The following is an 11895-nucleotide window of genomic DNA, read 5'->3' as shown; positions in this document are numbered from 1 at the left end:
TGAGTGGATTCTTAAATTGAGAAAAATGCATTGCATGATTTCCAAACTTTCTGGACATATATTAGGATTCTCCAGAGAAACAGAACCAATAGGATCTGTGTCTATATATGTATGTATATGTCTGTATGTGTATGCATATTTATATTTATAATATTGGTTTATGTATATTATACATAATATATATGTGTTTGTATATATATTTTTATTTATTGGAAAGAATTGGTTCATATGATTGTGGAGGCTGAGAAGTCCTAGTTTCTCCTATTTGCAAACTAGAGACCTAGCGGAGCCAGTGGTGTGAGCTCCAGTCCAAAGGCCAGCAGGTTCAAGACCCAGGAAGAGCCAGTGTTCTAGTTGGAGTCTGAAGGCCAGAAAAGACTGATGTCCCACCTCAAGATGGGCAGGAAGAGTGCCCCTTGAGGGAGTGTTATCTTTTTTGTTTTCTTCCTGCCTTCAACTAATCAGATGGGGCCCACCCACATTAGGGAGGACAATCTGCCTTACCTAGTCTACTGATGCAATGATTCATCACCTCCAAAATCAAACACTCACAATAATGTTTGACTAAGTATCTGGGCACCTTGTGGCCTGGTCAAATTGACATATAAAACTGGCCATCACAATACTATAGTTTCAACATTAAAACTACAGTATAACAGTTTCAGTAAAGCATTAAAACCTTTAACCCGTGCTTCCAATTTGTCAGTTCTTCCAATTGGCAGTAGGAGCCTGGGAAATAATGTTTGTAGCCTCCCTACCCTGCTTACAGATCAGGATAAGGAACGGCTGGTATGAGGCAGGCTGAAGGACAAGAGATAAACAACTAGATCACCATTTCATCCTCAGCATCTAGCAGAGTTCCTGATACATGAATGATTCTGAAGATTGACTGGTTCTATTTGTTCTTTTGTGTTATTAACATAACATAAAACCTCCTGACACTGAGTGCCAGAGACCAAAGTATTCATATTCATATCTCCAGATATAAAAGTCTTCCCTTATTTCTAAAGAAATTATGTGTTTATAGCCATTCATTCAGCAAACCTGATTGTGTTAGGTCAGGTGCTAAGGAATCAAAGATGAACAAGACATTATCTCTGCCCCTGAAGAACATAAGACCTAAACCATCTTCTGTCTTATAAGGTATTTTATCCATTTCTGTTCTCACTTGGGTGCCGACTTAATAGTTCTTCCTTTAGAGGAATGACTGCACCATGGCTGCCTGGCAGCTTGCATCTCTTCATATGAGCCACATAGACCAGGATTTAACACCAGCTGATGTAAGCCCTATAACTCACCTGGAACATGAGTGCATGGTAGGTTGTGTGAGGAGCTGATACAATGCCATTTCTCACACACCTCCCTACCTACCATGGAGGCTGTCCTGAGAGTGTCCTCTGATGAGGAATGAGGCTTTCTACCTCCCCCCATTTAAGGTATAACTGCAAGCTATAAACTGCTTATCTGCAGAACAACATCAGCTCCTCAGCAGCAAAATGTTTCACCATATGTGTTGCAGTCACATGGTCACATGGCTTCTTCTGGTGCCATCTTGTGGGAAAAAGACATAGAGAGCTGAACTGTTTTAATCCAGAAAGGGCTTATTTCTTTTCTGATCAAATACACTCATGCACTGCATAATGACACTTGGCTCAATGATAATTTGGTCAATAACAGACCTACAAAAGTGGCCCCATAAATTTATAATGACAGGCTAGGTGTGGTGGCTCACGTTTGTAATCCCAGCACTTTGGGAGGCCAAGGTGGGAGGATTTCTGGAGGCCATGAGTTTGAGACCAGCCTGGGAAACAGCGAGACTCCATCTCTAACAAAAATAAAAGTTAGCTGGGTGTGATGGCATGCACCTGTAGTCCTAGCTACTTAGGAGGCTGAGGTGGGAGAATTACTTGAGCCCAGGAATTCGAGGTTACAGTGAGCTATGATTGTGCCAGTGCACTCCAGCCTGGGTGGCAAAGCAAAACACTGTCACACAAAAAAGATTATAATAATATTTTTACTGTACCTTTTCTATGTTTAGATACACAAACACAATTGGGTTACAATTCAGTATGGTAACATGCTCTACAGGTTTGTAACCTAGGAGTAACAGCCTAAGTTTGTGTAAGTACACTCTACGATGTTCACACAATGACAAAATTGTCTAATGATGCATTTCTCAAAACATAACCTCTTTCATTAAGCGACATATGACTATATGCTAGCTTTTCCTTGACAAATTGGGGCCAAACATGGGGCTGGTGACATTACAATGCCCTTTCAGAAGAAAGACAGATGTGCTCCCACAGGACTGGATAGGACACATGATGAGACTTCTCAGGATCTGGTAGCACATGTTCTTGCCTAAGTGGTGGGCAAGAAGGAAGGAGTAAGAGTGTTCCCATTGTATTAATACCTATACTGCATTGGCTAGATTATAGGATGTGAATAGACTCTCCAGGATCCAATATCATATGCCACCTGCTGATGAATGTTTAGCGGTTAAGTTACTTTAGGTAGGATTGAACCCAGTTGCCCAATGCCTTAGTTGTTATTAAAAGTTTGTTGCAGGCCAGGCATGGTAGCTCATGCCTCTAATCCCAACACTTTGGAAGGCCCAGACAGCAGTATGGCTTGAGCCAAGGAGTTTGAGACCAGCCTGGGCAACATAACGAGACCTTGTCTCTACAAAAAATTTCAAGAATTAAAAAAATTATCTGGGCATAGTGGCACATGCCTGTGGTCTCAGCTACTCAGGAGGCTGAGGTGGGAGGATCCCTTGAGCCCAGAAGTCTAGGCTGCAGTGAGCCAAGCTGTGATGGTGACACTGCACTCCAGCCTAGGCGTCAGAGCAAGACCCTGTCTCAAAAAAAAAAAAAAAATGTGTTATGACTGAGTGGATGATTTGCACTTAAAAATGAAAGTGCAAATCTGTGCTTACCAGTGTGGAACAGGTCTTTCTGTGCTCCCTTGATTTCTCTCTGGCCTATATCGCAACCTCAGTTTTTTAAGGAAAGAAGATTCTCTGGTGCTCCAGCTAACTCTGCATGATGGACTCCTCCACATTACTTGGCACTCCGCGAGCTCCCGGCCAACAGACTATGTGCTCTCCTGACAGTTGCTATTGTAACCTTTTAAATGTCTGCACAAAACTTCTTTTATCTGTTTTTTTTTTCTTTCTTTTAAGTGTCTACATTCAGCTTATAAGAGTTTGGGGAAAACTTGCAATGAAGAGAAAAAAGTTAAGCAACCTTGTGAGTGAGGGTGCCCGGAAGACGCTAATCACTGGGGCATAAATGGCCCAGTGAATGACGCAAGTAGCTGCCCATTGTTGGACACTCTTCGGCAAAATGTGTATTCATGATTTTTGCCCATACCTAGTTAAATTGTTTGCTGTTTAACTGTTGAGATTTGGTGAATTCTTTTTATATTCTAGTTACAAGTCCTCTGTCAAAGACTTGGCTTGCAAATATTTTTCCCTGTCTGTAGCTTTCTTTTCATTTTTTTTTTTTTTTGAGACAGAGTCTCACTTTGTCACCAGGCTGGAGTATAGCGGCACGATCTCAGCTCACTGCAACCTCTGCCTCCCGGGTTCAAGTGATTCTCCTGCCTCAGCATCCCAAGTAGCTGGGACTACAGGCACATGCCACAACGCTCAGCTAATTTTTGTATTTTTAGTAGAGATGGGGTTTCACCATGTTGGCCAGGCTGGTCTTGATCTCCTGACCTCGTGATCCACCGGCCTCAGCCTCTCAAAGTGCTGGGATTACAGGCGTGAACCACTGCGCCCGGCGGTCTTTTCATCTTTTTAACAGGGTCTTTCAGAGCATAAATTTTACATTTTGATAAATACAAAGTCATAAACATTTCATTTAATGAATTATGCTTTTGATGTCAATTTTAAGAATCTTTGCCTAGTCCTAGGCTCTGATGCTTCTAAGAGGTCTCAAGTTTTAGGTATTATTTTAGCGCATGACCCATTTTGAGTTTGTTGTTGTTGTTTGGTTTACGGATGTTCAGTGCTCTATCACCATTCAGTGGCTTCTGCACCGTTGTCAAGAATTAGGCGTTTTTGTTTGGATCTATTTCTAGGTCCTCCAGTCTGTTTCATTCAACTATATGTCTGTCCTGTAATATCCAACTCTCTTGATCACTGTAGGTTTATAGTATACCTTGACATCGGGTACAGTGATTCCTCTCACTTTATTCTTTTTCAAAATTTAGTTATTAGTCCTTTGCCTTACCATGCAAATTTTAGAATAAATTTATATCTACAAAAATTTTTGCTGAGATTTTGATAGGAACTGTGTCAAACCTATAAACATAGGAAGAATCGATATCTTCACCATGTTGTATCTTCTAATCCACAAACATGATATGTCTCTCCATTTATTCAGATTTCTTTCTTCAGCATTTTATCAGCATACAGATCCTGTACATGTTTGTTAGACTTCTATATTATCTTTGGAGTGATTACAAATGGCTTTGCATTTTAAATGTCAATGTCCGAATGTTCATTATTAGTACATAAAAATAGGATTGTTATTTGCATGTTGATTTATATCTTGCAACCTTGCTGAATTCATTTACTAGTTCTAGCTATATTTTGTATTAGATTCAAAAATTGTAATAGATTATTTGGAATATTCTATGTACACAATTATATAATCTGCAAATAGGAGCAGGTTTGTTTCCAATTTGTCTTTTCTTTAATGTGTGTACATGAAATCTACAAGCAATCTGTATGCTTTTAATCATTTTTTGCCTATTGCATTGGCTTATATTTTCCGTATTATGTTGAATAAGAGTGGTGAGAGTGGACATTCTTGCCTTGATGCCAATGTTATGGTTAAAGCATAGTCTTTTGCTGTTAAGTATGAAGTTATCTGTAAATGTTTTGTAGATGTTCTTTATGAAATGGGAAGTTTCTATTTCTAGTGGGCTGTAAGTTTCTGTCATGAATGGGTGTTGGATTTGTCAAATGCTTTTTCTGTGCCAATGGTATGGTTATACAATATTTCTGTTATATATATATATATGTTGATGTGATGAAATACACTGATTTTTAAATATTGAAACCACCTTTTGTAATGGAAAAAAATCCCCCTTAGTCATGGTGTATACTTCTTTTTATAAATACCTAGATTCAATTTGCTAATATTTTGTTGAGAACTTTTGCATCTAAGTTCATGAAGGATACTAGATTGTAGTTTTCTTTTTTGTGCTGCCTTTGTCTGCTTATGGTATCAGAGTAATTCTAACCTTATAAAATGAGTTGGAATGTATACTTTCCTCTTCTACTTTCTGGAACATGTTTTGTAAAATTGGTGCTAATTTTTCTTCGCATGTTTGGTAGAATTCTCCAATGAAGGCATCTGGGCCTGATGATTTGGAAACTTTTAGATTATGAATTCAATTTCTTTAATGATTATAAGACTACTCAAACTATCTGTTTCATCTTGGCCAATTGGACTTTTTGAAGAATTGGTTCATTTCTTCTAAGTTGTCAAAGTTATGAGTGCAAATTTTCAAATTTACCTTTATGATCCTTCAAACGATGCAGGATCTGTAATAATATCCCTTTTCTCATTCCTGTTATTAGTGATTTGGTCTTTCTTTTTATCTTTGCCAGTCTTGCTAGAGGTTTATCTGTTTTATCGATTTAAAAATTTTTTATGTATTTGACACAATGTAATTTTACGTATTTATGGAGTACAATTTGACATTTTCATAAATATCTATGTTGTATTATGATCCAATCAGTGTAGTGTATCCATCGTTTCATGCATTTATCACTTCTCTGTGGTAAGAATACTCAAAAGCCTCTCTTCTTGCTATTTTATAATATACAGTATTTTACTGTTAACCACAGTCACCCTACTGTGCAATAGAACCCCAGAGTTTATTCCTCCTATCTAATTGTAACTTCGTACCTGTTGACCAGCCTCTCCCCATCCTCCCCTCTCCAGTTTCTGGCAACCTGCTGTTCTGCTCTCTGCTTCTATGATATAAACTTTAACAGGTTTTCTTGCTTCAACTATTTTCTCTATTGTTATCCTGTTAATTTCATTGATTTCTGTTATCTTTGTTATTTCCTTCTTTCTGCTGCCTTAGGTTTGCTTTGCCTTTGATCTTTTAGTTTCTTGAGGTAGGAACTTAATTATTGATTTGAGACTATTCCTCTTTTCTAACATAAGCAGTCAGAGCTCTAACTTTCCCTTTCAGCATTCTTTAGCTATGTCTCACATATTAAAAGCTGTATTTTTATTCAGGCCTATGTTTAATTTATTTTTTCCTTGGAGACTTATTCCTTGACTTAGGCATTATTTAGAACTGTTTTGTCTAGTCCCAAATGTTTGGAGATTCTCCTGTTGTCTATTATTTTTAGTTTGGTTCCATTGTGGCCAGAGAATATACTCTGTATGATTTCAATCTTGCAAATTTGGTTAGGTTTGTTTTATGGCCCAGTATGTAGTCATTCTTTGTGAATGTTCTGTGGATATTTAAAGAAAAAATGTATTCTGCTGTTGTTGGATGGAATTATTTGACAAGGATTTTAAAGCAGTCACCATAAAAATGCTTCAGGAAGTATTTAGTTAAATGTTTGAAAAAAAGGTCTCAGCAAAGAAATAGTCTCAGCAAAAACTAGAAGATATTTTCAAAGAAGAGCAAATAGAAATTTTATAACTGAAAAATCCAATTACTGAAGTAACTCGCTGGGTAGAATCAACTGCAGCACTTTTGAGTTACAGGCTTCTCTAGCACTCAATTCATGCGGTCTCCACTGTCACTGGAAGATATATGAGGCAGAAACAAAAATATAAAAATACAAATACCAAGGGAATTCACCTGTGTCTTTCTCTGCATCCTGAGGGTCCTAAATGCCTTTTTTGCAGTGTCTTGTTTGTTTTACATATAATGCCTAGGGGTCTTAGCTGTACTTTGTGTGAGAAATAGGGAGAAGTGTATCTGCTCCATCTTGTCAGGAACTGGATGCCCATACATTATTTTTCACTTGTTCATTGGTCAACTGGCCTACATCTCTTAGAATGTAGATTCTTTGTGAAAACTAGAAATTTTGCATGTTTTATTTACCACTTTAATAACAATACCTACATTTCCTGACACGTAAATATTTGTTGAATGAGTAAATCAGGTAATTCGGATTGGGTGGCTTATGTGGCTGATGGATTGTTATTATAGACATACATCAGATAATGAGAGTGACTGAACTTGGCTTTTCTAGAGTTAATAAGAAACAGGAAAGTAAGTTAAAGATATTAAATAATTATATATATATTTTTTATTTTATTATTATTTTTTTGAGACAGAGTCTTACTCTTGTCACCCAGGCTGGAGTGCAGTGGCTTGATCTTGGCTCACTGCAACCTCCGCCTCCTGTGTTCAAGTGATTCTCCTGCCTCAGCCTCCAAAGTAGCTGGGATTACATGCACCCACCACCACATCCGACTAATTTTTGTATTTTTAGTAGAGACGGGGTTTCACCATGTTGGCCAGGCTGGTCTTGAACTCCTGACCTCAGGTGATCCGCCTGCCATGGCCTCCCAAAGTGCTGGGATTACAGGCATGAGCCACTGTGCCCAGTCTTAAATAATTATATTTTAACAGACACAATATTTCAAAAATAGGGTGGGGGAAGAGAGCATCAGTCCTGTGGTAAAATGGCTGGGAACTCTTCTACCATTTCTGAAGACTGTTTATATCTTAAATGACTAACTTGTACAGAATTCCTATGAGAAAAAATTAAACTCAGTATATTCGAGGAAATAGAGATATTATGTAGATGATTTTACTAGTATAATATTGAACTGGAAAGAAAAACAGATTAGAATATCTAAATAAAATTAGACTAAGTAGCTATTATGAATCTTCAGTGTTACCTTCATTAAAGTAGGAGTTCAATAACGATTCCAATTACAAAATAAGCTGACCAAATAACTCGATTGAATAAGATATATACATTAGATTGAGAGTGAATGCAAAACCTTCTAAGAATAGATAAATTCGGAGCCCATGATAAAAGAAAATAAAAGGACCAATGCAGGAAATACAAGCCAATAAACTGTAAATATTTCACACTTCTGTAGTGCAAATATTTGGCAAGAGACCTGGTGCATAGCTGATAAAATTATTCCAAAAGCAGACCGGGTGCGGTGGCTCACGCCTGTATTCCCAGCACTTTGGGAGGCCAAGGCGGGCAGATCATGAGGTCAAGAGATCGAGACCATCCTGGCCAATATAGTGAAACCCCTTTTCTACTAAAAATACAAAAATTAACTGGGCGTGGTGGCACGCGCCTATAGTCCCAGCTACTTGGGATGCTGAGGCAGGAGAATTGCTCGAACCTGGGAGGCAGAGGTTGCAGTGAGCCAAGGTTATGCCACTGCACTCCAGCCTGGCAACAGAGTGAGACTCCATCTCAAAAAATATATATATATTATTTATACATCCAACAACATGGATGAATGTTGAAATCATTATGCTGAATAAAAGAAGCAAGACCCCACACCTGAAACAGAACATTCTCTATGAGTCCATTGATATAAAATTCCAGAAAATGCAAACTAAATTAGCAATAGAAGGCAGAACAGAGGTTGCCTGGAGACGGGGGAAGAGTGCAGGTAAGGGTGGGAGGAATTATCATGGGACATGAGGAAGCTTTTTTGGGTGACATATTGATGGTAGTGACTGTTTCACAGGTGTAAACGTGTTAGAACTTATCAAGCTGTACACTTATGCAGTTCACTACATATCAATTTCCTTCCATAAAGCTGTTTAAAAAGTCATAAGGAAGCCAGATATGGTAGCTCATGCCTGTAATCGCAGCACTTTGGAAGGCTGAGGCAGCAGAATCACTTGAGGCCAGGAGTTTAGGACCAGTGTGAACAACAAAGGGAGACCCTGTTTCTACAAAAACAAACAAAAAAATTAGCTGGGTGTGGTGGTGTGTGCCTGTAGTCCCAGCTACTTGGGAGACTGAGGTGAAGGATTCCTTGAGCCCAGGAGTTCAAGGCTGCAGTGTGCTATGATTGCACCATTGCACTCCAGCCTGGGTAAAAGAACAAGACCCTGTTTCTAAAAAAATAAAATTTGTTTTAAAAGTCATTAGGTTACATTGCATATTCTAGGCAAATAAATTTGAAAGTTTTGATGAAATGGATAATTTCCAAGGCAAATAAAGATTACCAAAATGGAACCCATTATAAATAGAAAGCCTGAATAGATAATTTTCATAGAATAGAGGAAGTTACCAAGAAATTATTCCACAAAAAAGCATATGACCCAGAAGGTTTCACATGAGAATCTATCCTTCAAAGACTGGCTAGTTCCGATGCTTCATAAATTGTTCTAGATCATTAAAAATGAACACAGACTTAAATTATTTTTATGAAGCAAGTAAAAGAGTGAAATCTAAACCTGAAAAATATAGTATAAAAATTATGGACCAATTTTACACGAATATTGAAGGAAATGTACTAAGTAAAATATTAACAAGTAAACCCATTAATACATTAAGAAAATAACATATCATGGCTAAGTGAGGTTTATTCTAGGAATGCAAGGTTGGTTCAATATTAAGAAATCATTTTATATAATAGTAATAGAGTTAAAAAAAACTGTGTGATTTGCAGATACTGGAAAAGCCTTTTACAGAATGCAGTCCATCTTTAAAAATAATGAATGTATTAATACCTATGCAAAAGATTTAGGGATGTACAGCAGAGAGAAACCTAGAATTCTGAGAAAATCACTAAAAAGTTTTTAAATACACGGTTCCTGTATTTAGTGCCCTACTATAAAATATGTAAGCCTTACTCTCCTATCATGGGTAGAGATTGGGCTACATTATCAACTTGTCGACAGCTTCTAAAGATTCTTTCCTATAGGTTTTAGAACTGAAAAGAATAAGCAAGTTACTTAACATATCAGTCTTCACAATGTTTATTATGTGTTAGCTATAAGAAAAAATATTAGTCATTACCTGTCAATACGCTACATGTGAAGTATATTTTTCTATCTTAACAAAACAGCTGGGCACAGTGGCTTATGCCTATAATCCCAGCACTTTGGGAGGCCAAGGTGGGCGGATCACGAGGTCAGGAGTTCGAGACCAGCCTGGCCAACATGGTGAAACCCCGTCTCTACTAAAAATACAAAAATTAGCTGGGCGTGGTGGCAAGCACCTGTGATCCCAGCTACTCGGGAGACTGAGGCAGGAGAATCGCTTGAACCCAGGGGGCGGAGGTTGCAGTGAGCCAAGATCGTGCCATTGCACTCCAGCCTGGGCAACAAGAGCAAGACTCCATCTCAAAAAAATAAAGAAAGAAAGAAAATAAAGAAGCCAAAGCTGGAAAAATATACTCTCTGAACGGACACCTACATGGTCTTGTGTTGGAGAATATAAAGGTAGTCCCAAATTTATAGAAATGCCCAGCAATTTAATAATGTAGTTCCTTTCACTACATTTACTGAAACAGGATATATGTGATTTTTGTGTCCTAGGGTACCAATACAAGCCTACTCAGACCATAAAGAAAATAATATATATATATATATATATATATATATTTACAACAAACAGTAGACGATAATACTATTGTGTATACTTGCTGAATGAATTAAAGATATGAGATGAGACTAGAACAGGCATGAAGAAAAAATGCCTGTCCCCCAAAACAGAGATAATCATCCAGGAGACAGATCACAAATCCAGAGATGCAACTTATTTCAAAAGTCCTGATTGCTTACACATATAGACCCCTCTGGAAGGGAAAATAACTTCTAACATTTCCTTTTCTTGATCTAAGAAATTCATTTAATGTTTTTACTAGCTAAAATGAGCAATTTAGACTACCCATTCCCCATACAACTTGCCCACTTACACTAATTATATTAACTTTTCAATACTGTGGAGATTCCCTTATTGAGGTCTGATCTCTGTCTATACAAGTTCCCATAATCCTCTCATTTATAAGAGCCTCTCTAATATGAATTCACTCACTGATTTTTCCCAAGTTCCAACCTCTGAAGACTTTTCCATACTCATCACACTGGCAGGGTTTCCCTTTACTGTGAATTCTCCAACGCTGAAGAAAGCATCTCCACATTCATCACGTTTATTGTGCAGATTCTCTGGTGCACAGTCAGTCCTGGCTTCTGGGTGAAGGTCTTCCTACATTCTTCATACATGTTTGTATAAGGTTTCCTTGCAGAACAAAGGCCTCCTCAGTTATCACATTTATGCAGTCTCTCTCTCATTTGGATTCTTTGAAGTCAAATAAGGCCATGTGGCTGAAAACTTTCCCACATTCCTTATGCTGACAGCATTTTTCCTTGTGGTGGTTCTTCTGGGGGGAAAAGAGGGTTCCACTATAAACAAAAGCCTTTCAAAACTTGTTGATTGCAGAGATTGCGAAGAGATTCTCTTCATCGTGGACTCCATCCATGATGCTGAGTAATGACTCACCAGAAACTAAAGCTTTTACTACCCTTACTGCATTGATGTTGCAGTTCTACAGACATTCCCCCCAACAAAATTCAGCATCTCCAGATTTTTGCTTGTTTTTGTTTTGGAGCCAAGTCCTTAGTTTCCTTCTCAGTAACACCATCTAAAACAAAATGCACAGACAATTCAAATGTCAGTTGTCTCTTCTGAAATGAGATTTATGAGAGGGTACAGTGATTAAAAATAAAACCCACTTTTACCTAAAGTGCACGCCATTTCTAAGTCTCTAAACAAGCATCTCATTTTTGTGAAGGCATGTGGCAGGGTAGGAGTAGGGGGGTCCAATTTGGGTGAGAAGAGACAGCTAGGCAGAAAAAGACTGGAAGTGCATGGAAGACTTTTCACAAAATGGTACAATAAAAGAAATCAGG

The 11895-nt window shown here is 38.0% G+C and overlaps 1 protein-coding gene across 4 annotated transcripts in view; it reads right to left on the bottom strand.

Moving 5' to 3' along the window:
* Positions 1-1998: 1998 nt before the first annotated feature.
* ZSCAN12 (zinc finger and SCAN domain containing 12) overlaps positions 1999-11895 on the bottom strand; it is a 28715-nt gene continuing 18818 nt past the window's right edge. For all 4 annotated transcript variants that reach the window (XR_010119297.1, XR_008654265.2, XM_055263955.2 and 1 more), the window contains one exon: positions 1999-11627. Coding sequence is in view for 1 of the 4 variants with exons in the window: in XM_055263957.2 (XP_055119932.1) it covers positions 11615-11627 (13 nt within the window). In the remaining 3 variants the exon portion in view is untranslated. The remainder of the gene's footprint in view (positions 11628-11895) is intronic.

Source organism: Symphalangus syndactylus, chromosome 23, assembly GCF_028878055.3.
Source record: "Symphalangus syndactylus isolate Jambi chromosome 23, NHGRI_mSymSyn1-v2.1_pri, whole genome shotgun sequence".
NCBI lineage: Eukaryota > Metazoa > Chordata > Mammalia > Primates > Hylobatidae > Symphalangus > Symphalangus syndactylus.
The sequence above is the reverse complement of the archived record's forward strand: the minus strand, read 5'-3'. Positions and strand labels throughout refer to the sequence as shown.